At 47.0% G+C, this 25,408-nt stretch overlaps 1 protein-coding gene across 4 annotated transcripts; it reads left to right on the top strand.

Annotated features, from left to right (window-relative positions):
- Positions 1-1,127: 1,127 nt before the first annotated feature.
- scarb1 (scavenger receptor class B, member 1) lies at positions 1,128-23,602 on the top strand. 4 transcript variants are annotated; one of them, XM_072372147.1, is made up of 14 exons: positions 4,931-5,215; positions 5,974-6,134; positions 7,382-7,523; positions 7,605-7,808; positions 8,681-8,776; positions 8,854-8,969; positions 9,047-9,213; positions 9,607-9,725; positions 14,704-14,777; positions 14,899-14,950; positions 16,016-16,162; positions 17,087-17,131; positions 19,948-20,020; positions 22,992-23,084. In XM_072372147.1, exons 1-14 carry the CDS (start codon positions 5,096-5,098, stop codon positions 22,997-22,999), a joined length of 1,524 nt encoding a protein of 507 aa, XP_072228248.1. In that variant the 5' UTR covers positions 4,931-5,095; the 3' UTR covers positions 23,000-23,084. The 4 variants fall into 4 exon arrangements, with proteins under 4 accessions (XP_072228247.1, XP_072228248.1, XP_072228249.1 ...); XM_072372148.1 differs by lacking the exon at positions 17,087-17,131; XM_072372146.1 differs by lacking the exons at positions 4,931-5,215; positions 17,087-17,131; positions 19,948-20,020 and adding an exon at positions 1,128-1,265 and having other exon boundaries at positions 22,992-23,602.
- Positions 23,603-25,408: the final 1,806 nt, after the last annotated feature.

Here is a 25,408-nt window from a genome sequence, read left to right on the forward strand (position 1 = left end):
TTTCATTATATTATATTTTTTCAAATGAATTTGGGATCACAGTAATTAACTCTTTTGACCACCAGGGGGGGCAATGCCCTCCCGCAAACTCCGCCGATGACCTTAAGGCTGACTTTAAGTTAATCTGAAGCCCAACTCCTTATCAGCTGAGTGGGAAAACCTTCTGAATGCAAATGCTAAGCATGCATAATGAGCTGAACACCATGTGTCCCGGTGCTGGCCCTGCAGTGGACAGCATCCAGGGCTGCTCTGCCTTTAGCACAGAGCAGCCCGGGTAGCTAGAGAACGCAAACATCTAACGAAGACACTGGAAAGATCACCTCTGGCCTCATGTGAAACCTGCTGAGGCGGGACTTTCAGTCCAGGTGAGGAGGTCCCTGTGCAGACCAGCAAAAGAACGAGATAAAGCTGCTGAGCTTATCCTGAATGATTGGGCAGTGCCTCCTGAGCAGACTGTGGGGGACAGATGAAGGACGTTAAGGTGGTGCAGCCCCCCCAGCTGTATAATAGCATAAGCTGAGTGAATGGATGTGTGCATGAACAGGGGCCGGCTGCAGCAGGCTCCTGATTCTCCTGATTATCTGGAACTTTGCATTGTATTGATTTACGGAGCTGAAGTCCTGGAAGTTGATTCCTGGAGGCCAGTAACTGATGTAATTGTCTCTGTCCTGGCAGCCAAAAGGTATCTGTGGTAGTTTCTCCAAGCAGCTGATGTGTTATTCCGTTTTATCTGTCCTGTGTTTGTCTTCATTTCAACACTGATTTAGTTTAAATCTGTTCCTTTGATCCCGCTCTCTTGTCTCTAAAGGCAGGTCACAATGCTTATGTCACAACAGAAACCTTTATCAGTGTGAGTAAACTTCACAAACACAGTTACATCCATCAGTGCAGAAGTCATCTGACTGAAATGTGACTTGCTTGAATTTGCATGGATCTGGGATAAAAGTGTTGGGATGGGGGGGGTGTGGTCTGCTGGGTATAAATGCAGTGCGCTCGCTCAGTTGTTGTTTCCTCCCATCACTGCTCATGGCTGGGCTTTGAAACACAGCTCTTATTCCCACTTTCTGCCTGTTTCAGTGGCCTCAGAAGCGAGGGGAAACAGCATTTCTGCAGGACTCACGCAGCACTGGTAGCTGGTAGCAGCCATGGCCATCAATAAATCCAAAGTAACCGCTGGATTCGTGGTGTCAGGCGTTCTGACTCTGATCTTTGGGATAATTTCTGCTATTATGGGACCAGCAATAATGAAGGACCAAGTATCAAAGGTAAGCTCCACCATAACCGTGGTAACTATGGTTACTGCACCATTTGAAAAGTAAATGAACCATCATCCACCATCGTATTGTACTCCAGATAATCAGCTTCTGAACGAGTTCTTTATTTATACCAGATAATTACAATCCTCATGCACTATCTTCGGTGTAATATTTAAAAAAGGAAGCATTTTAAAGAAATAAATGAAAGACAGCAAGACTGAATGTTGCTTTCTCAGATGTTTTATCTTTACATCAGAATGTAATAAAAGTACTAAAATGAAAGGCGTTATTTCAGAATGATGGAAACGTTTCATACCTGGTTGATCTGATTCAGAGGGAGTGTGCATGTCGTCTCTTTGTGGCGCTGTGGTGGACTTACAGCCTGTCCGGGGGGGTCCCTGCCTCCTGCCCAGCTGGGACAGGCTCCAGTACTTTGAGTATTTTCCATTGGTGTTTATCAGAGTTTTCAGGCTCTGGCTGGTTTGTGTAAGATCTCAGTGTGAAAAGCATCGACCTCTTCTTGAAGCCTCTGGGTCTGGATCTGTCTGCCTTACCCCTAACCCTCCTTAACCCTGACCCTAACCCTATCCCTAACCCTGACCCCTAACCCTATCCCTAACCCCTAACCCTCCTTAACCCTAACCCTAACCCTAAAGACTCTTTCTAGTTGTCTTTTTTAAGGCTGACTCTTATATTCTGCCCTTTTCAGAACTGGACTGGCTGATTTGCAACCCTAATGGCTCTTTTGCTCTCTTTTCCTCTCACATACACCGATTGGCTATGGGACACACCCCGGGACCTGATCAATCTCGGCGGGGCCTTCCTTGGGTGAGGGTGTCTAGTGATAATGGCCGAAACGCCCTGTGATCCCAAGGTCCACTACTGACGATGTGTACCCCCAAAATCACAGTTCTCACTTCACTCACCTCTGTTACAGGTCCACATAATATCACTTCTACATTTCACACGTTCACTCTATCTCCTCTCCTCCTTTTCACTTCCCTCCTGTCTTGGAGGGAGTGGAGGTGGCAGAGTGTACAGCCTGGTAAGGCGGGGGAGTGGGATACAGTCCGGTCCGACACCCTCTCCCTGACTCTGTCTCCTCCGGTTCCTGTTTCACATGTGGATTGATGTGCATGTATGACTGTGTACATGGGCATTAATGCATATGTTCTTTCACCTAATTGGAGATGTCATGGTACTGGTCATTATAAGGCGACGAGGGCTGCGGATGACGTGCGACGGCCAGTGCCTTACCTTTGGCTCCCCATTTCAACTGGCTTGTCGTTGGATGAGTCAGGGGGGGTCATCGTGATAGAGTCTCTCACCTAACCCTGACCCCTAACCCTACCCCTAACCCTATCCCTAACCCTAACCCTAACCCTGACCCCTAACCCTGACCCTGACCCTACCCCTAACCCTGACCCCTAACCCTGACCCTGACCCGTTGCAGAATTAGCAGCATGAAAACTGATGAAACTCTGTGAAGCACCTCAGAAACGCCTGCATCACTCACTCGTTTCCTCCCTGTTTCACAGTTCTGATAAGGCAGCAAAAACCTTTTTCTGATAGAATCTGTGAAATCGTACCATAGCCTGCTGATAAGGATAAGAGACGATGTGTTTCAGAGCTCTGCCAGCTGTCTCTTATCAGCAGAGTTCAAGGCGTTGCAGTTTGTGTCGCTGCTGTGGAGCTGGTCTGCTGTTATATAGCTGGTTCTACTGCTGTCACTTAGGGTTTCAGCCCATTTAAGTCAATGAGCAGGAATTCTTTTGTGTTCTAATAACTATTGTGTAGTGATGTTCTGAGACTCCCCTGAATAAATGTTTCATAATACATCCGTCTTCTATACCCGCTCAATCCGTCCGTCGGGTCATGGGGGGGGGTCTATCCCAGCGGTCATGGTGTTCGTGGGGGGGCTGGAGCCCAGCGGTCATGGGGCGAGAGGCGGGGTTACCTGGACAGGTCGCCATCACAGGCCACACGGAGACAAACAACCAGACTCACTCCTGGGGATAATTTAGAGTCTCCAGTTAACCTGACAGCATGTTTTTGGACGGTGGGAGGAGGCCGGAGAACCAGGAGAGAACCTGGAGAGAACCCAGAGAGAACCCGGAGAGAACCTGGAGAGAACCCAGAGAGAACCTGGAGAGAACCCAGAGAGAACCCGGAGAGAACCTGGAGAGAACCTGGAGAGAACCCAGAGAGAACCCGGAGAGAACCCAGAGAGAACCCAGAGAGAACCCGGAGAGAACCCAGAGAGAACCCGGAGAGAACCCGGAGAGAACCCGGAGAGAACCCGGAGAGAACCTGGAGAGAACCTGGAGAGAACCCAGAGAGAACCCGGAGAGAACCTGGAGATAACCTGGAGAGAACCCAGAGAGAACCCGGAGAGAACCCAGAGAGAACCCGGAGAGAACCTGGAGAGAACCTGGAGAGAACCCAGAGAGAACCCGGAGAGAACCTGGAGAGAACCCGGAGAGAACCTGGAGAGAACCTGAAGAGAACCCGGTTAGAACCCGGAGAGAACCCGGTTAGAACCCAGAGAGAACCCGGTTAGAACCCGGAGAGAACCCAGAGAGAACCCAGAGAGAACCCAGAGAGAACCCGGAGAGAACCCAGAGAGAACCCAGAGAGAACCCGGAGAGAACCCGGAGAGAACCCGGTTAGAACCCGGAGAGAACCTGGAGAGAACCCAGAGAGAACCCGGTTAGAACCCGGAGAGAACCCGGAGAGAACCCAGAGAGAACCCAGAGAGAACCCGGAGAGAACCCGGAGAGAACCAAGAGAGAACCCAGAGAGAAGCCAGAGAGAAACCAGAGAGAACCCGGAGAGAACCCGGAGAGAACCCGGAGAGAACCCGGTTAGAACCCGGAGAGAACCCGGAGAGAACCCAGAGAGAACCTGGAGAGAACCCGGAGAGAACCCGGAGAGAACCCGGTTAGAACCCGGAGAGAACCTGGAGAGAACCCAGAGAGAACCCGGTTAGAACCCGGAGAGAACCCGGAGAGAACCCAGAGAGAACCCAGAGAGAACCCGGAGAGAACCCGGAGAGAACCAAGAGAGAACCCAGAGAGAAGCCAGAGAGAAACCAGAGAGAACCCGGAGAGAACCCGGAGAGAACCCGGAGAGAACCCGGTTAGAACCCGGAGAGAACCCGGAGAGAACCCAGAGAGAACCTGGAGAGAACCCGGTTAGAACCTACATACACGGGGAGAACATGCAGCTCCACACAGACAGAACCAGCTGGGAGTTGAACCTGGACCCTCTGCTGGGAGGCTAGATGTTACATAATGTGAAAGAGTAATAAATTGCAGTTTCTGAGACATAGAATCACTTTACCTGGAAGCAGCAGTCAAGTTTATTCATGTAGCACATTTACATAAACCCGAGTGCTGTAAAATCTCCAATAAAATCAGAATCATAAAAACCCAATAAAACAGAACAAAGACCACAGTTAGTAATGCACCTTTTAAACTCTCTTCTCTGCATGTTTCCTTCAGGAACAGAACGAGTTTCAGAACAATAGTCATGGTTTAAACGTCGAACAGCTGTTATGTCACCGGAGCGTGAGGCGCACTACACTTCCCAGAATCCTCCGCGCGCCGGAGGCGTAACAGCAGACTATAAAAAGGGCGACAGCAGAAGCAGGTTAATGACATTAACCCCCTTAAAGGTGAGCAGCGAGCCGGCGGGACAGCTGGGTTTAAATGACACCGGGACTTTATTCAGAGACAGTTTAAAGCGCTTCACGGGTCGCTCCGTGCGTGGAGCCAGGAAGCTAAAGACTGTGGACACAAAGAAAGAGCTGCTGCGCGACAAGCTGTCAAACTGTCACAATGGCAATAAATAAAGCCCGAATGGCTGTTGGATTCATAGCTGCAGGGGTGCTGACGGTGTTTTTTGGCACCGTTCTGGTTTTTGTGGGGCCGATAATCATCGATGACCAAGTAGAAAAGGTAAGCGGCGTCCTCCGTGTCCTCACACGCACATCTGGCACCTTTTCAAGCCGTTTTCTGTGGACTGACTCAAGTCCCAGCTGAAGTGTCAAAGGGCTTCAAGCAGCCGCGTTGGCAAACATGTCAGCGATAACAGGCGCGTGCGGAACCAAAGCCTTCCACACAAGTTCCAAGTCATAGGCTTTGATTTAGCTGAGTTATTCTGAACTGCTTTCACTGGCCATGGATGGGTTAGCACGAGGATGTGCGCGAGGACACGCTGCTGGTCTGGATGAGAGTTTATACACGCGCCAGAGATCCAGATTGGCTTTGAGTGGGAGATAAAGTCCGCATGAATACAGTTTCAGTCATGGAAAGATTCTGTTCTGGGAACATAGAGTCCAAAGATGTCAGTCAGCGGCGTTAGGGTTGGTTAGGGTTAGGGTTAGTTAATGTTAGTTAGGGTTGGTGTTAGTTAGGGTTAGTTAGGGTTGGTGTTAGTTAGTGTTAGGGGTTAGTTAGTACTATGGGTTAGTTAGGGTTAGTTAGCAGCTACATTAGTGTTAGTTAGTGTTAGTTAGCAGCTACATTAGTCGCACTGAAATGTTCAGTCTGAGGCTCCTCCTGACATCTTACCACAGGACAGTGGGACTTAACAGCTTCTTGGTTAATTTCTGTTCCAGTGGTGCTAATAAGCTCTCTTTGGTTCTTCTTTGGTTTGTTTTAGTGGTTTGATTTAACTGAAAAACTCAACAGATTTCTTCCTTTTCTTCTCTCAGAACACGATGATCGACCCAAAGAACGACCTCTCCTACACCATGTGGAAGGACCTCCCGGTGCCGTTTTTCATGTCGGTCTACTTCTTCAACGTCCTGAACCCGCAGGAGATCCTGAGGGGGGAGAAGCCCATGGTGGAGCAGAGAGGCCCTTATGTGTACAGGTACAGGCCCGGCCCGGCCCGGCCCGGCCCGGCCTCTCAGTACATCGTGTTCTGCAGCTCGTAAACGGGTTTAAAGATGCTCTCACTTCGGTTTTGTTCATGTCAAACAGGATTCTGAAGATGTTCGTCCGTTTGTTTTTCTTGTTCTGTACAATAAGTCCAGGGCTCCGTGCACTGAGCCGTGCACTGAGCCGTGCACTGCTCCGTGCACGCTCTGGGATACTGTGACTCAGAATGTAGGTCAACCCGAACCTTATGATGTAAGAGAGGAGGAGCTGCTGTGCGTTATTCAGCATGTATATCAGCCACATGGCTGCTTATGTAACCCTGAAGCCATCAGTCTGCTGGTTTTTAGGAGCCGTGCTTTTTTACTGCTCATTACACACAACTTTGAGCCAGCAGAACTTTTTACTCTGATTTGCTAAACGTTGGTCAGGGCTTGATGTTCATAATGAAGCGTTAGAAACGGCTGGAGTCTGACCTGCTGACCCAGATTCCTGCTGAGCAGGCAGCTGACATCTCCCGGCTCTTATGGATAAGATGACATTTAAAAGTGAGTCACTCTTTTGGTTGGATGATAAAGACCAAATTCATACGCTTTGATAAACTGGAAGATTTGAAATCACTGATCAAACCGTGATGTTCCGGTTCTAATCTCCATCTGGGACGGGCTCAGTGTCAGAACTTCTGGAGCATCTTATCCAGCTCTGCCTGCCGGCTCCTGACTGCTCGACCCGAACAGGCAGCAGTAACGGGTTTGGTTTAGACTTCTGCTCACAAATAAGAAAGATGTTTAATTCTACTTTAAATCGGATGCTTTGAAATGCAGCACATGCTCAGACGGCCTGCTTCTTAAAGAATCTTCCTGTTGGTTCTGATCCGTTTCCAGACTGAAAGTTTTTCTCCTGGTCGGGATAAAAACCAAAGGAACCCTGTTCTGTAAAGTCGACGTTTCTTTAACTGAACCTTGGATTACACCTGACTGAGCTCCAAAGGCCTAAAAATCGGGCTCTAATTCCTCTGAAGTCCCCAGTAGAAGCTGCACAGACGCTTCTTTGTGTTGATTAAAAGCAGAATAACCTTCGACTGTCTGTGGCGACTCTCATCTAATCTCTTTAGGCAGGTTTCTTCGGTCTGGTTGGAAAAAGCTGCTCTAAAGTGGACTGAACCGGCCGGGCTCTTTCATCTTAAAGGGCAGACCTTTTCCTTTAGCTCTACCTGTGTAACGGTGCGTTTGCTGTCCTCAGGAAGCAGTGTCGGAAAGAGAACATCACGTTTCACCCAAACTACACGGTGTCCTACAGAGAGTACAGACGGTACTTCTTCGAGCCGTCCATGTCTGTGGGGAACGAGTCGGACGTCGTCACCATTCCCAACATGCTGGTTCTGGTGAGTCCTCCTTTAGGGTCTTCTTCTTGTTGCACGTCATCGGTCGCTCCAGCGCTCAGATGCTTGCTTCTCTGGCCTCAGGGTGCTTCGGTTATGCTGGAGAACCTGCCCTTCGCTGTGCGTTTGCTGATCAGCGCCACCTTCAAGACCTTCAAAGAGGGTCCCTTCCTGACCAAGACGGTGGGGGAGCTGATGTGGGGCTACGACAGCGACCTGGTTGAGTTCCTCAACAAATACCTGCCTGGCATGCTGCCTTCAACGGGGAAGTTTGGCCTCTTTGCAGAAGTGAGTACTCTTCATGGCTGAGGATGCTGGTTCTGGCTTCTGTGGCAGTCAGGAGAACATGTAGAGACCCGATTAACGCGAGGAGGACCGGGAAAGACAGTATCTATGAATAAAGATGGGACTTAGTGGGGCTTCAGCTGTACTGACGTATGGGAGTCTAAGCTAATTTAAGTCCGGTTCGACCCCCAGCCGGGTCATAAATTCTGTCTCAGTTGGACAGAACGTGTGAGGGGTGTTTAAAGTTCTCCTGGGTTCCTTTTACCCCTGTCCAACCACAGCGGTTCCGGCGCTGCTTCAGGGCTGGTCTGGGTTCCTGCTGCTGACACCAGCTGCCTCTCGGTATGCTGCACTGAGCGGATGCTGCTCCATCACCACTTCCATGTTGCATTTTTAGAGAATTCTCCCTTAAACACAGCGGTCCAAAGTCCGCACTGGAACCGTTTTCTCTTCCAACATGGATGCCAACACTTTGTTGGTGTCTGGAACCTTCTTCTCAGCGCCTCACGTCACCACTGGTTGGCTCTTTGCCTTTTAAAAGTGATGAAATCTCTGAGTTTTGGGCTTTTCTGCTGTTTTCCTGGAGTTAAATGTGTTTATTACGGAAATGTGCTTTGGGTTTCTTTCTTTCTACTTTTTTAGTGGTAAAAACAGATATTTTGAAAATATTTGGATGGATCAAAGTCTGTTCGAGCCACAGATGGGCTCCACTGGTGAGGAAGCAACAGATTTTAATTCAAAGCTCCAGATGCTTCCCGGCTCTGCCGCTGAAGTCGGTCCACAGAAACCGAACCGGCTCATTATCAAACAGGCGTGCTGTAATGGGCTGGAAGCTTATTGTGCAGATAGCTGAAGGCGGTGTTATCTTTCCCCAGTTTAACAACTCCAACACCGGCCTGTTCACCATCCACACGGGAAAAGACGACATCATGAAAGCCCACAAAGTGGACTCCTGGAACGGCCTGACAGAGGTGAGCCGCCAGCATCACGGCTTCCTTCTTCTTCTCAGGTCGTGGTTAACGCCTGGCTGTGCTTCCTCTGCTTATAGCTGAGCTACTGGCGGACGCCTCAGACCAACATGATCAATGGCACAGCTGGGCAGCTGTGGCCTCCGTTCATGACCAAAGAGAGCACCTTACCCTTCTACAGCCCTGACGCTTGCAGGTAAAGCTGCGTTTCCACCCCTCGGCACCTTTAAAGGCCTATAAATAAAGTCCCTGCTCTTGGTTTTCTGTGTTCAGGTCACTGGAGCTGGTTTTCCAGCGCCCTGGTGAGATGCGAGGTATTCCTTCATATCGATTTGTGGCGCCCAAGACGATGTTTGCTAACGGGAGCGATTACGCTCCGAATGAAGGCTTCTGCCCCTGCAGGCAGTCTGGCCTGCTGAACGTCAGCAGCTGCCGCCAAAGTGAGTTCAAGTGGTCTGACAGAGCTCTTTACCTTCAGGCAGCTGGTGTTTCAGGGCTGTTCTCACAGAGGAGCTTCAGGGCAGCTCGGTGCCTGGAGGAGGAGGCTGGAGGAGGAGGCTGGAGGAGGAGGCTGGAGGAGGAGGCTGGAGGAGGAGGCTGGAGGAGGAGGAGGCTGGAGGCTCAGACTGCGGCCTCCTGACCGGACCCACGGCTTGGGTTCGGATGCAGAATTATCGTCTCTGTTGCCCGGGAAGCTGCTTGATCACCATTCTTGATGCCCTAAACAGCTTTGGCTCAGATACTTGACTATTTGGTTTAAAAATGAGTTTGAGCGGCTGGTTTGGAAGGTTTTCAGTGTGTTTCGCTGCTGAATCTCTGCATCTCCGTTTCAGACTCTCCGGTCTTCATCTCTCATCCTCACTTCTTTAACGCCGACCCTGTGCTGCTGGACTATGTGCTGGGTCTGCATCCCAATGAGGAGGAGCATGGCCTCTTCATAGACATCCACCCGGTGAGTGCACGTGCACGTGCACACGCTGGATGAGCAGATGTGTGACAGAGGACTCACACAAGCTGCTTCTTCTGGGATAGATAATCCAGTAAATGCTGATTTATCTGTGACTGCTTGGGTTTTCTTTTTTTAAGAAACACAATCTGTCTTCTGAAGTAAATATTTTCTTTATAGCAATCTGAAGTTTGTGTTTAAAGGGTTTAACCCTTGAAAGAAAAGGGACCAGGACCAGCTGTTTATCTCACTGCTGACGGTAATGTCTGTGCTCGGCTGTCCTTGAGGTCTTCTGTGATCCTGAGGTGGACTGATTACATATCAGGAACTCGGTCTTATTCACTGGAAGGTTTTATGGTGGTGAGCAGAAACATTTAGGGAGCATGCTGTTGGCTAATCTGTGGAGGTTACGGTTTACATCACACTTGCTGTTTCTTGACACTTCAAGTAGTACCAAGAAATGAAATCTTTGAAGTGTCGCTGAGCCGAAGCGCTGCAGATAATGAAGTAGGAAAAAAGGGCTTAGAGTCCTTTTCTTCTTGGTCATAGGAAAAATCCATGATGATATCTGCTTTTACTGCCATGCAGTAACACAGTAACCCGTGTGTTGATGACTCTCTTACTGAACTGCAGATGCTGGCCGATAAAAGCAAACACTGCAGTGACTCAGGCTGTTTCTGAGGCCCTATCTTCTCAGAGATACACTCGGTGTGATAAGGTAATTGGAAAATCGGCTGTTTCTGTGTAATTGCAGTTGTTTGTCAGTTTAAGGTTGTAAAGAACTTTCTGTGGATCCCATAAAAACTGATGAGTTTTGATAAGGAAGCTGCTCTCGCTGTGCAGATGGTTCCAGTGTTCAGGCGAGTACAGTAATGCAGTTAATGATTAAGGCTCCAGCTGGCTCAGGAATTCATTCAAACAATGCAAAGATTCATCAAGGCTGAGATGTGTTTAAGTGACTTTATCCGTTACAAAAAAGTCTGAAGGAGCAGTTTAAATAAAGGCTAAATGGATTTATTTAGTGGTTCAGTGTCCTGATCCAGATTAAAGCAGAAAGGAGTCCAGCTGATGCTGGAAAAAGGATTTATAGAGGAGGCCTCTGATTGGACAACAGCCCTTAGAAACAACCTAAACCATGAAATAAATTCGCTGCTTGGGTTGAGTTTGTTAGATTGTCAGTTCTACAAAGAATATATCACAAAGAACTCTGGGAATAACTTCAGGAGTTCCTGTTTGCACCTTTTTTCATGTGGTCTGCACCCGACTGTGTGTGCACCTGGGGTCATGTGCCCGGGGGTCATGTGCCCGGGGGTCATGTGCACCTGGGGTCATGTGCACCTGGGGTCATGTGCCCGGGGGTCATGTGCACCTGGGGTCATGTGCACCTGGGGTCATGTGCCCGGGGGTCATGTGCACCTGGGGTCATGTGCCCGGGGGTCATGTGCACCTGGGGTCATGTGCACCTGGGGTCATGTGCACCTGGGGTCATGTGCACCGGGGGTCATGTGCACCAGGGGTCATGTGCACCTGAGGTCATGTGCCCGGGGGTCATGTGCACCTGGGGTCATGTGCACCTGGGGTCATGTGCACCTGGGGTCATGTGCACCGGGGGTCATGTGCACCGGGGGTCATGTGCCCGGGGGTCATGTTCCCGGGGGTCATGTGCACCTGGGGTCATGTGCCCGGGGGTCATGTTCCCGGGGGTCATGTTCCCAGGGGTCATGTGCACCTGGGGTCATGTGCACCTGGGGTCATGTGCACCTGGGGTCATGTGCGGGTGAGGCTCTGAGCTGCGGGTGAGGCTCTGAGCTGCGGGTGAGGCTCTGAGCTGCGGGTGAGGCTCTGAGCTGCGGGTGAGGCTCTGAGCTGCCTACCTGTTTGATTTGTATGCAGGAGACGCCTCTCGGTACTCGTCGGTCCTTTAAGCGGTCGCAGGGAGCTGCGGGTCTGAGCCCTGCTGTGGGGATGTTTGCATGGAGTATGAATTGGCCCAGAAGTGATGTGTCACTGCAGATTGTTCTGAGTGGTTGTGTTTATGGTATGATGGAATGTTTCTGTCCCGCTGGGAGCCGTGTCTGCCAGGATGCCTCAAACTAAAGCCTGGTCACTGAATGACTTGCGTATGGAAATGATTTGAATAATATGCCACTGATTTTGCAATCCTCCCAGTTGCACACCTATGGGCATTCTGTGCTCTTGGACGGCTCTCTCCTTCGCCACCATCTTCACTCAGGATGAGGAAACCTTCTGGAAAGATGCTTCTTCCAGAGCAGAATCGGAGCCAAAGTACACTAAAGCTGCTCTGGCAGTCATCTCCCAACACTTCAGCTCTGCTGTGTGTCGCTGCCTCCAGCTGTATTCCCGTCGTTCTTTTCCCCCTCGACTTTGAGCTTTTTATCAGAGCCACATGTTGAGCCACAGCGGAGCTTTGAGTCAAACTTCCTTAAAGAAAAATCTAAATCCTATTTATTCGATTGTGAACTTTCAGTTTATCACAGTCTCTCAAACTCTCCTGTAATGAACGCCCTGAATTCTTTGCCAGTTTCGAAGAGCTGGGGCGAACCCTAAGATGTCCCTTAAGATGCCAGAATTTGAAGGTCCGTTTGGAATAGGAACATAAAGAATTTAGTATTTGCATCTGGCTTAAATAAAACAAATTGCTCAAACTGTAATTACTTGCATGAGCAGGAGTGTGATGGCAACGATGTTTGTTTGGCAGAGGGGAGACGGGCTTAGAGGCAAGAACAAGAATGTTCTCCAGTTGCACATATGGTCAGTGCCTGAAAACATTCAGAAACACAAAATAAATCTGACGTTTTAACAGCTGAAGGGTTTGAAATGGTTTTCCACTGAGATGAACCTGCAGCTGGAGGGAGCGAAATGGCAGCAACCTCTAGACTGTAAATGGAGACATTTTTAAGTAAGTAATGAAACGGTCCTTCACCGCTTCACTCTGTGCAGTGAAACGGTCCTTCACCGCTTCACTCTGTGCAGTGAAACGGTCCTTCACCGCTTCACTCTGTGCAGTGAAACGGTCCTTCACCGCTTCACTCTGTGCAGTGAAACGGTCCTTCACCGCTTCACTGTGTGCAGTGAAACGGTCGTTCACCGCTTCACTGTGTGCAGTGAAACGGTCCTTCACCGCTTCACTGTGTGCAGTGAAACGGTCCTTCACCGCTTCACTCTGTGCAGTGAAACGGTCGTTCACCGCTTCACTGTGTGCAGTGAAACGGTCCTTCACCGCTTCACTGTGTGCAGTGAAGCGGTCGTTCACCGCTTCACTCTGTGCAGTGAAACGGTCGTTCACCGCTTCACTGTGTGCAGTGAAACGGTCCTTCACCGCTTCACTCTGTGCAGTGAAACGGTCGTTCACCGCTTCACTCTGTGCAGTGAAACGGTCCTTCACCGCTTCACTCTGTGCAGTGAAACGGTCCTTCACCGCTTCACTCTGTGCAGTGAAACGGTCCTTCACCGCTTCACTCTGTGCAGTGAAGCGGTCCTTCACCGCTTCACTCTGTGCAGTGAAACGGTCCTTCACCGCTTCACTCTGTGCAGTGAAACGGTCGTTCACCGCTTCACTCTGTGCAGTGAAACGGTCGTTCACCGCTTCACTCTGTGCAGTGAAACGGTCCTTCACCGCTTCACTCTGTGCAGGAATGATGCACAAAGCTGGCCTTTGCCCTGATATAAGGAATATATATGAAACAGTCATATAGATACATATAGAAGTCATATAGATACATATAGAAGTCATATAGATACATATAGAAGTCATATAGATACATATAGAAGTCATATAGATACATATAGAAGTCATATAGATACATATAGAAGTCATATAGATACATATAGATGTGCATGAAGTCCATATGAAATTCCAGCCCTGCTCTTCAACATTCTGTGTAGTAAATGTAGAAATAAAAATGGTAGATGGGGATTTCTGCTCCTCCCACGAGGGCTGTTAGGAAATGTGGATCAGCCCGCCTGGAGAGGACCGGAGGGAAGGCGAGACATAAAACATGAATCTGCAGTTAATGGCTTCAGTCCACCGGGTCTAAACTTAAAGTCTTGGCACAATGTGTTCTGCCAGAAATATGTCCTGAAACAGAACAAAACACGTCTATTTCAGTGTCAGTTTCTATTATGCTGCTGTTAGCCGTGGCTCTGGAAGAGTTTCTCGCTGCTTTCCTCCCCAGCTCATCTACAGACTGCACTTGGTGCGAAGAAGAAGCTGAAAGACCAAATGGACATTTTGACACTTGCATTTGGTCAGAAATCCCAGATTTTCGAGCTTGTATGAAGGTAAAAAACGTACTGAAGGTGATAAACAGTTCATCTGTTTTCTTTACCTCCTGAACATGCATCCAGTTTCTATCCCTGCTTAATCAGCTCAGGGTGGGGGGGGCTGCAGTCCATCCCAGAGACGAAGGAGGGCTGGGGTTACCTAGCAACCGTCAGCCGAGACTGGACCAACAAGAGAAACCTTTATAAACGAACTTCAGAGTTATTAAAGTTGTAACTGAGAGTGAAACCTGAAGATTACCTTCTTTTAGAGGCTTGAACTGCTAAATGTTTTAGTGGAATGAGTTTTAAAGCCAGAATTGGGTTTGGGTGCTGTTGATACTCTGAGTCTGTTCCTCCCATCCTCACGCGGTCAGTGAGTGATGGAGTAACCACATCCTGAGTCCCCCGAGCGAGAGAAAAACTGCTCGGTTCAAGCAAACCTCTCAGCAGAAGAGAAGAAGCATGAAATATTCTTTAGATATCTGAGAGAAGAAGGAAGTGCTGCCACAGGGAATGTGTCTGTCTGAACCTCGAGTTTTATCCAGGCTGCATCTGTTGACCTTTGCAGAGGCTCAACATGTTCTCCGATGTCAGTTATAATGGAAGCAGAGGATTTCCTGCTTATTTCAGGGTCCAGTTCTCCATTTGAAAATGATCCTCTTTATGGACTTGTTAACATGTTGTTTGTGTCTCCCTGCAGCTCACAGGCGTCCCACTGAATGTATCCATCCGCCTGCAGCTCAACCTCTACATGAAGAGGGTTTCAGGAATTACGTAAGGAACTTATTCCCTGAACTCTCCGTTAACTGTCTGTTATTCAGTCAACATAAAAGAATGATGGGCATTTCCTGCCTTTCCTCTTCAATTTTCTGTGTGACCTTCTGTGTTCTTGTAGAGAAACTGGAAAGATTTCTGAGGTGGTGATGCCGATGCTGTGGTTTGAAGAGGTAAGCTGACTGTGATGGCTGTTATTAGTGGGAATAAATCTCACTGTTGGATAGTTGTGCCGCTCTGATGAAAACCATTTTTTTTTTTATATATGTTGCTCTAAAGCCGCCTGACTTCCTGTTATATTTAAAGAGGTCCTGATCACTACTTCTCCAGGTGCTTTTTCATTAATTTGTTCCCATTTCTTTAGCTGCATCTATGAAAAACAGCAAAGAAAACACAGTTTGACAGACAGAAAATAGGATTTCTGCAGCAACAAGGTGATTCCCAAAGAGCTATTAGCTGAAAACTTGGCATATCTCAGCATGGTGTGCAGTGTGTCCTTAAAACATTTGAGGAAACTGGACAAGTGGAGGACAAAAGAAGAAGTGTCAGGCCTAAAAAACTATCTCCAGCAGATGAACAGGATCTGAAAGTGATGTCCTTAAGAAAGAGGAAAAAATCCAGCTGTGACCTGACAGGACCTGAGAGATGCATCTGGACCTTCAGCTGATCCATCTACTGTTGGCCCAAGCCTCATCAGAAATGGTCTCCATGGAAGGGTGGCTGTCAAGAAGCCGTTCTTAAGGAAGGGAAACAGGGAGAAAAGGCTGAGCTGTGCCAAATGACACAAGAAGTGGACTGAAAATCAGTGGCAACAGGTCTTATGGAGGGATGAATCCTCCCCAGAGCCCGGACCTCAACATTATTGAAGCAGTGTGGGATCATCTGACAGAGAACGGAACAAAAGGCAGCCCACATCCAAAGAAGAGCTTTGGGATGTCCTTCAAGAAGCCTGGAGAACTATTCCTGAAGACTCCTTAAAGAAATGACAGAAAGCTTGTCTCAGAGGGTTCAGGCTGTGTTGGAGAATAAAGGAGCTCAGACCAGAGATTCACTTTAAAGCTGCTGAGAACTGAGAAAAAACTCTGTTTCTGCCTCAGATTCTGGGTTTATGTTCAGGTTTCAACATGTTTCAGTGAATCTCTGCAGCTGCTTCCTGTTTTCCAGTATAAATATGAATAGAGACTTTTCCTCATGTGTATTCAGATGAAACTAAGTGTGTTTCCTCCCTCCTCTCTCAGAACGGGTATATCGACGGGCCCGTCCTCACTACCTTCCACACTAACCTGGTGGTGCTTCCAGCGGTGATGGAGTACATGCAGTACACCTTCATAGGGCTTGGACTGTTAACGATATTAGTTGCCATGTTGGTGCATTACAAAGTGAAGGTAAGGCTGCCTCACAGCATGCTTACAGCATGCAGCATGTTCTCCCACAGACGGGTGGGAAAAGGAGCAGCCGAGGCTGAATGTTCTGCTCAAAGAGCTGAAATCCTGAAGCAAAACCAGCACAAAAGTGCGTTGGTGTGCTGGAAAACGTTAAAGCTCAGAGAGAATAATAATAATGATGATGATGAATAATAGCTGAATGTTGTAATATTCCAGAAACAACTTGAAGCCCATTGGCTCCTGTTTTATGGGGACCCATTAAAGATCAGCTTCTTTTTAAGATTTAAAGGCGTCTTTGAGCATCTCCACACAGCCGCTGCTGCTCCTCCTCCACCTCCTTTAACTGGACCTGCAGAGTTAAAGCCTGAAGTCTTGGATGCTGCCGCCTGTTCACCTCCTGATTGTTGTGTATCTGCCTGTTTATCTTCCCTCTGTTAACGAAAATAAAACCTTATCAGTTATGGCTTAATTATCTGTGGCACATTAAGTGTCGACCCGCAGGGACAAAGTGCTTCAGACCGCCGTCCTCTGGCTCTAACAGGTTAGGCGACGGATTATCGTAATGTTACTCATTACTCTAACCAAAGCCTCTGGTATTGATGGTCAGATGAAGCCACTTCTAACTCAGCTTTAAGATTGAAAGCTAGATTCTGAGCTGTAGCTTTTCTGTTTTATTAAGACTAAATAACCCCATTTCACAGGATGAGCTGCTGTGAGACGCCCCCCCCGAACACGTCCTGTCTCAGTTTATGATGCGTTATGAAAGCGTGAAGCTCCGGGTCGTGTGATGTCATAAAGCGGGCCGTGGGGTTAATGTTTCTCGCAGTGCGGCGTTCACACGTCGCTCTGCTCTGCATCAGCAGCAGAACATCAGGTGATCTGGTTAGATTGGGATATGACTTCAGCTGGTTTTCTTCTTCGCAGAGGCCTGTTCAGACTGAGCTCCCCGCAGTGCTGCAGAACCCTCGGGTTTGTAGAGCTGCCTCTTTATCATTCTGATTATTGGATGTTTCTCTTTTTCCTCCAATCATAGCAGAAATCATTAGAGAAACGGCTTTTATTTGGATCAGCTATGAAAATACCCTCGTCCCAAATTTTAAAGAGGGGGAAAATGTGTTGTTAAAGAGATCTTGATGAGCTCAGGATCAGGTCTTTCAATCGGGTGGAGGATCGGTTTTAATCGGGTGGAGGATCGGTTTTAATCGGGTGGAGGGTCGCTTTTAATCGGGTGGAGGATCGGTTAAACCGAGTCCCGAAGGATCGGTTTTAATCGGGTGGAGGATCGGTTTTAATCGGGTGGAGGATCGTTTTTAATCGGGTGGAGGATCGGTTAAACCGAGTCCCGAAGGATCGCTTTTAATCGGGTGGAGGATCGCTTTTAATCGGGTGGAGGATCAGTTTCAATCGGGTGGAGGATCGCTTTTAATCGGGTGGAGGATCGCTTTTAATCGGGTGGAGGATCGTTTTTAATCGGGTGGAGGATCGGTTAAACCGAGTCCCGAAGGATCGCTTTTAATCGGGTGGAGGATCGGTTTCAATCGGGTGGAGGATCGGTTTCAATCGGGTGGAGGATCGGTTTCAATCGGGTGGAGGATCGGTTTCAATCGGGTGGAGGATCGGTTTCAATCGGGTGGAGGATCGGTTTCAATCGGGTGGAGGATCGGTTTCAATCGGGTGGAGGATCGTTTTTAATCGGGTGGAGTATCGGTTTCAATCGGGTGGAGGATCGCTTTTAATCGGGTGGAGGATCGGTTTTAATCGGGTGGAGGGTCGCTTTTAATCGGGTGGAGGATCGGTTAAACCGAGTCCCGAAGGATCGGTTTTAATCGGGTGGAGGATCGGTTTTAATCGGGTGGAGGATCGTTTTTAATCGGGTGGAGGATCGGTTAAACCGAGTCCCGAAGGATCGCTTTTAATCGGGTGGAGGATCGGTTTTAATCGGGTGGAGGATCGTTTTTAATCGGGTGGAGGATCGGTTAAACCGAGTCCCGAAGGATCGCTTTTAATCGGGTGGAGGATCGTTTTTAATCGGGTGGAGGATCGGTTAAACCGAGTCCCGAAGGATCGCTTTTAATCGGGTGGAGGATCGCTTTCAATCGGGTGGAGGATCGCTTTTAATCGGGTGGAGGATCGCTTTTAATCGGGTGGAGGATCGTTTTTAATCGGGTGGAGGATCGGTTAAACCGAGTCCCGAAGGATCGCTTTTAATCGGGTGGAGGATCGCTTTTAATCGGGTGGAGGATCGGTTTCAATCGGGTGGAGGATCGGTTTCAATCGGGTGGAGGATCGGTTTCAATCGGGTGGAGGATCGGTTTCAATCGGGTGGAGGATCGGTTTCAATCGGGTGGAGGATCGGTTTCAATCGGGTGGAGGATCGGTTTCAATCGGGTGGAGGATCGTTTTTAATCGGGTGGAGTATCGGTTTCAATCGGGTGGAGGATCGCTTTTAATCGGGTGGAGGATCGGTTTTAATCGGGTGGAGTATCGGTTTCAATCGGGCGGAGGATCGCTTTCAATCGGGCGGAGGATCGCTTTCAATCGGGCGGAGGATCGCTTTCAATCGGGCGGAGGATCGCTTTTAATCGGGCGGAGTATCGCTTTTAATCGGGCGGAGTATCGGTTTCAATCGGGCGGAGGATCGCTTTTAATCGGGCGGAGGATCGCTTTTAATCGGGCGGAGGATCGCTTTTAATCGGGCGGAGGATCGGTTTCAATCGGGCGGAGGATCGCTTTTAATCGGGCGGAGGATCGCTTTTAATCGGGTGGAGTATCGGTTTCAATCGGGTGGAGTATCGGTTTCAATCGGGTGGAGTATCGGTTTCAATCGGGCGGAGGATCGCTTTTAGCTGGAACTGAAGCAGGTTCCAGATTTTAATTTCCTGTAGAATTATTTCCGAACATTTTAAATAATGTAAAAGAAATAAATCTCAGATCAGCCTAAGATCTGCTCTCAGTCAGAGCTTTTAAACTCTTTCTCACCAGCTTCTGAGGAAAAGACGGAAAACAAACTATCAGCAGTAGCTTTCCTGCATCGTTCCCTCGGTGACCTGTCAGCAGCAGGCCTGATGGGCGCTGGCGGTGGTTTCCAGGACCGAAGGTCCGCCTCTGATTAAATCCGTCTCGCTGCATTTCAGCGGCACGTTTCGGAGCATGCTGGGAACGGATCAGAATAACCGCTCGCTGCACTCGAGTCTCATGATGAAGCGTCTCAGGTTCTCTGGGCTTCAGGCTCGTACCGACTGAGCATCACAGGCACAATCTGAGGGACGGTTCCCCTGATTTTACAGGGAAAACAGGACTTTCTGGTGCTAACCCTGAGGTGTTGCCGTCCGACTAACATTTCAGGGAGAGGAAATCCTCCAGCTGCTTCTCTGGAATGAGCTTTGTTTCAGGGAAAAGACGGTTTCCTTTGGTAGATTTCAGAAGGAAAGCCTCTGCAGGTGTGTGCCAGAGCTGTGAAAGGGAGGCCAAGGAGCCATGGAAGGAGACTCCAACTCTGCTGGGAATGCGTGTCACTAAGCCCCCGAGCTCATGCATTAATCCGTGCACGTTTGGTAGACCTGCAGCGCTCTGGGAGGAGCCTCAGTCTAATAAAACCATTTTAGCCGATGCTTTTTTCGCGTTGAGCTGACCGATCGCATGTCTTTAATGAACTGCATGACTGACATGATTTCCATCACAAATGGCTGCCTGCATGAACTCATTCCAACGATCTGAATCAGGAAATCCTTGTCTGCTGTATGTTCTGACTGGCTCACCTGTAAGGCAATGTGATCATCTTTTAGGCCTCCGATAGTCTGCAGATAAAAGGCTCACATGGCCACGAAACACAGGAGAAAAGTATCCTGGGTAACTCAGGTGGGTACAAACTCTCAGGTCACACTGAACCCCACATTTCCGCTGAAACACTGCACATTTTGGATAGTTTGTGTGCTTCTGATGTCATGCCAAAGATGTCCAGCTGTTCATTGAATGGAGGGACAGCCGAACATCTGTACAGCTGCTCTGCTGGAAAAGGCCACCGCAGGGACTGCAGATTTAACCGTTTTACAGCTAAAATTCTGTGCATTTGAAGCTTTGGGATAAAAGTGTGAAGAAAGCAACATGATCGGGTATAAAAAGAGCATCAGAGAGCAGCGCTTTAGGACTTTAACACCAGGAAAACGGTTTAAAACGGGAATAATGTAGATCTTTAGGTCTTCAGGCGGCACCACACTGAAATCCCTGCATGGGGTCAGTTTTTACTGATGCTGGATGTGGTTCAGCAGCGTTTCCTCAGCTGTCAGGAACACTATTATATAATATTAATATTTCCTCAGTGGCTACAGTCTGAAATAAAGAAGGTTTTAGACTTAAATTAGAGTGTAAATGATGTGCAGGAGCCTGGTTTCCTTCTTCAGCTGCTGAATCAGCTGAACTTTCCAGCATGGCTAAGGATTATTATGCTAAACACTAGTTTAATTTCAGTTTATTAAGCTTCTTTGATCATAGCATTTTTTTGTTTTCTTTCATTTTAAGGGTCAGAACCACATGTAGAAATGTGTTCTCCTCTAAAGTTTCTGAGTCTGGGCATTTAAAATTGGATTCAAAGTCTTTTGTTTCTTGTAAGATATTAATTCCAGACCCAGCTGAACTCCTGCTGAGAACCACAAACAAAATAAAGAAAGACGCTGCTGTGGAGCCAGAAGTGAGGCGCTGAGCTGAAGAGCTGCAGGTGCAGCAGCGCACGTGACAGGGCAGCGTGCACACCTGTGAGCGTGCACACCTGTGAGCGTGCACGAGCCTCGTGCGCTGCCATGCAGACGTGTCAGAGCACGTTTTATTAAAAGCTGCTTTTTAGGAAAATACAGTTTTCCTTTCAGAAGTTGAACCGAATAAAATGCATTAAACATGTTTTGGACTCTAATCCAGTTCAGATATTAAAACTTTAACTGCATTAAACATGTTTTGGACTCTAATCCAGTTCAGATATTAAAACTTTAACTGCATTAAACATGTTTTGGACTCTAATCCAGTTCAGATATTAAAACTTTAACTGCATTAAACATGTTTTAGACTCTAATCCAGTTCAGATATTAAAACTTTAACTGCATTAAACATGTTTTGGACTCTAATCCAGTTCAGATATTAAAACTTTAACTGCATTAAACATGTTTTGGACTCTAATCCAGTTCAGATATTAAAACTTTAACTGCATTAAACATGTTTTGGACTCTAATCCAGTTCAGATATTAAAACTTTAACTGCATTAAACATGTTTTGGACTCTAATCCAGTTCAGATATTAAAACTTTAACTGCATTAAACATGTTTTGGACTCTAATCCAGTTCAGATATTAAAACTTTAACTGCATTAAACATGTTTTGGACTCTAATCCAGTTCAGATATTAAAACTTTAACTGCATTAAACATGTTTTGGACTCTAATCCAGTTCAGATATTAAAACTTTAACTGCATTAAACATGTTTTGGACTCTAATCCAGTTCAGATATTAAAACTTAAACTGCATTAAACATGTTTTGTACTCTAATCCAGTTCAGATATTAAAACTTTAACTGCATTAAACATGTTTTGGACTCTAATCCAGTTCAGATATTAAAACTTTAACTGCATTAAACATGTTTTGGACTCTAATCCAGTTCAGATATTAAAACTTTAACTGCATTAAACATGTTTTGGACTCTAATGCAGTTCAGATATTAAAACTTTAACTGCATTAAACATGTTTTGGACTCTAATCCAGTTCAGATAATAAAACTTTAACTGCATTAAACATGTTTTGGACTCTAATCCAGTTCAGATATTAAAACTTTAACTGCATTAAACATGTTTTGGACTCTAATCCAGTTCAGATATTAAAACTTAAACTGCATTAAACATGTTTTGGACTCTAATCCAGTTCAGATATTAAAACTTTAACTGCATTAAACATGTTTTGGACTCTAATGCAGAGTGAAGATATTAAAACTTTAACTGCATTAAACATGTTTTGGACTCTAATCCAGTTCAGATATTAAAACTTTAACTGCATTAAACATGTTTTAGACTCTAATCCAGTTCAGATATTTAAACTTTAACTGCATTAAACATGTTTTGGACTCTAATGCAGTTCAGATATTAAAACTTTAACTGCATTAAACATGTTTTGGACTCTAATCCAGTTCAGATATTAAAACTTTAACTGCATTAAACATGTTTTGGACTCTAATCCAGTTCAGATATTAAAACTTTAACTGCATTAAACATGTTTTGGACTCTAATCCAGTTCAGATATTAAAACTTTAACTGCATTAAACATGTTTTGGACTCTAATCCAGTTCAGATATTAAAACTTTAACTGCATTAAACATGTTTTGGACTCTAATCCAGTTCAGATATTAAAACTTTAACTGCATTAAACATGTTTTGGACTCTAATCCAGTTCAGATATTAAAACTTTAACTGCATTAAACATGTTTTGGACTCTAATACAGAGTGAAGATATTAAAACTTTAACTGCATTAAACATGTTTTGGACTCTAATCCAGTTCAGATATTAAAACTTTAACTGCATTAAACATGTTTTGGACTCTAATCCAGTTCAGATATTAAAACTTTAACTGCATTAAACATGTTTTGGACTCTAATACAGAGTGAAGATATTAAAACTTTAACTGCATTAAACATGTTTTGGACTCTAATGCAGAGTGAAGATATTAAAACTTGACTCCTTCAACACAATAAAACTACAGCTGTGTCTGCTTCCTTCACTCCTGTGTCCCAAAGCTTCAGGAACCAAAGGTTTGGGGGGAATGCTTGAATAACACTTGTTGTTGTGGTCCTGTCACAGAGAAATGAACGGCAGGAATGCATCGCAGCACAAGGAAACACAAGCACTTGGACTGAGGAGCGAAGCCCTCTGCTGCAGGAAGACACGAAACACACCAGCCGGCGACACGCTGACGGACATCATTCTTAGATTTTAAACTGAAACACTGGTGCCTCCTGGGAGGAGTGAGCCGAGCCGCTCAGTGTTTAAATGGGAACTTTTTATAGTTTTATCATTCTTCAGGAGCAGCAGCAGGTATCTGCTGTGATGTTTTAACGAGGGAACCTGTTTCCTCCCGCTGTGCCTTCATCAGCCCACCTGCAGGGGGCTGTTTCTCACGTGCACTATCGTGGGCATCTGTTGCACCATCAATGAGCGGAAACACTCCTTCCTTTGTGCCACTGTCTTCTCTTAAGCCTTGAATGCCTGAAAGTATATGTGAATGAGGCGGTTTGGTGTGGAGCCCCTCCGGATTGTAAAAATGAATGAATCGAGAGGATAGTGGAGGTAATAAATGTGCCGATTTTACTTTTTAACACTAATTCCTGTGTGACGTCATGGAGAACGGTTCATCCTCTGTGCTCCACTGTCTTACCTTTAACTGATGTTGAATGATGTTTTGTCTTTTTTGAAGAAATTAGATGTAAATAAAAAGTATTGACAAAAAAACGAGGTTGGAGGGATGTTTTATTTCCACTTTCTGCAGGTTTCATATTTCTAACCTGCAGGAAGTCATTAAACCCGATTCTTTACAGCTGGAGTCGCAGCTGGAAACACTGATGCTTCCATATTTAGGTGCTAAATATGTTTTATGATGTCATGTTTTCACATTAATCCCAAAAACACGACACAGGGAATCCAGTCAGACTGATCAATAACTGTCAGAACTGTGAGTGATTAGATACAGTCGTACAAAGGAAAGGAACTTAAACTTAAACTGAGGTAAAAACAACCGCAGATGGGCGATGGAGCGGATTCACCATGATGAAATTATACTGTCAGAGGTCAGAGGTCAGAGGAACACCTTACTGTCAGAGGAACACCTTACTGTCAGAGGAACACCTTACTGTCAGAGGTCAGAGGAACACCTTACTGTCAGAGGTCAGAGGTCAGAGGAACACCTTACTGTCAGAGGTCAGAGGAACACCTTACTGTCAGAGGTCAGAGGTCAGAGGAACACCTTACTGTCAGAGGTCAGAGGAACACCTTACTGTCAGAGGTCAGAGGAACACCTTACTGTCAGAGGTCAGAGGAACACCTTCCTGTCAGAGGTCAGAGGTCAGAGGAACACTTACTGTCAGAGGTCAGAGGAACACCTTACTGTCAGAGGTCAGAGGAACACCTTACTGTCAGAGGTCAGAGGAACACCTTACTGTCAGAGGTCAGAGGAACACCTTCCTGTCAGAGGTCAGAGGAACACCTTACTGTCAGAGGTCAGAGGAACACCTTACTGTCAGAGGTCAGAGGAACACCTTACTGTCAGAGGTCAGAGGAACACCTTACTGTCAGAGGTCAGAGGAACACCTTCCTGTCAGAGGTCAGAGGAACACCTTACTGTCAGAGGTCAGAGGTCAGAGGAACACCATACTGTCAGAGGTCAGAGGAACACCTTACTGTCAGAGGTCAGAGGAACACCTTACTGTCAGAGGTCAGAGGAACACCTTACTGTCAGAGGTCAGAGGAACACCTTCCTGTCAGAGGTCAGAGGAACACCTTACTGTCAGAGGTCAGAGGAACACCTTACTGTCAAAGGTCAGAGGAACAACTTCCTGTCAGAGGTCAGAGGTCAGAGGAACACCTTACTGTCAGAGGTCAGAGGAACACCTTACTGTCAGAGGAACACCTTACTGTCAGAGGTCAGAGGTCAGAGGAACACCTTACTGTCAGAGGTCAGAGGAACACCTTACTGTCAGAGGTCAGAGGTCAGAGGAACACCTTACTGTCAGAGGTCAGAGGTCAGAGGAACACCTTACTGTCAGAGGTCAGAGGAACACCTTACTGTCAGAGGTCAGAGGAACACCTTACTGTCAGAGGTCAGAGGTCAGAGGAACACCTTACTGTCAGAGGTCAGAGGAACACCTTACTGTCAGAGGTCAGAGGAACACCTTACTGTCAGAGGTCAGAGGTCAGAGGAACACCTTACTGTCAGAGGTCAGAGGAACACCTTACTGTCAGAGGTCAGAGGTCAGAGGAACACCATACTGTCAGAGGTCAGAGGTCAGAGGAACACCTTACTGTCAGAGGTCAGAGGTCAGAGGAACACCTTACTGTCAGAGGTCAGAGGAACACCTTACTGTCAGAGGTCAGAGGTCAGAGGAACACCATACTGTCAGAGGTCAGAGGAACACCTTACTGTCAGAGGAACACCTTACTGTCAGAGGTCAGAGGTCAGAGGAACACCTTACTGTCAGAGGTCAGAGGAACACCTTACTGTCAGA

The sequence above is a fragment of the Leuresthes tenuis genome, unplaced genomic scaffold, assembly GCF_036924035.1.
Source record: "Leuresthes tenuis unplaced genomic scaffold, fLeuTen1.0.hap1 SCAF_19, whole genome shotgun sequence".
NCBI lineage: Eukaryota > Metazoa > Chordata > Actinopteri > Atheriniformes > Atherinopsidae > Leuresthes > Leuresthes tenuis.

Excerpts from the sequence above, each read along its gene's own strand:
- scarb1 (XM_072372146.1), top strand. The coding sequence starts at position 1,146 with ATGGCCATCAATAAATCCAAAGTAACCGCTGGATTCGTGGTGTCAGGC. Across the intron at positions 1,266-5,973 it reads TGAAGGACCAAGTATCAAAG|AACACGATGATCGACCCAAA; the intron begins GTAAGCTCCACC and ends TTCTTCTCTCAG. Across the intron at positions 7,524-7,604 it reads TTCCCAACATGCTGGTTCTG|GGTGCTTCGGTTATGCTGGA; the intron begins GTGAGTCCTCCT and ends CTCTGGCCTCAG.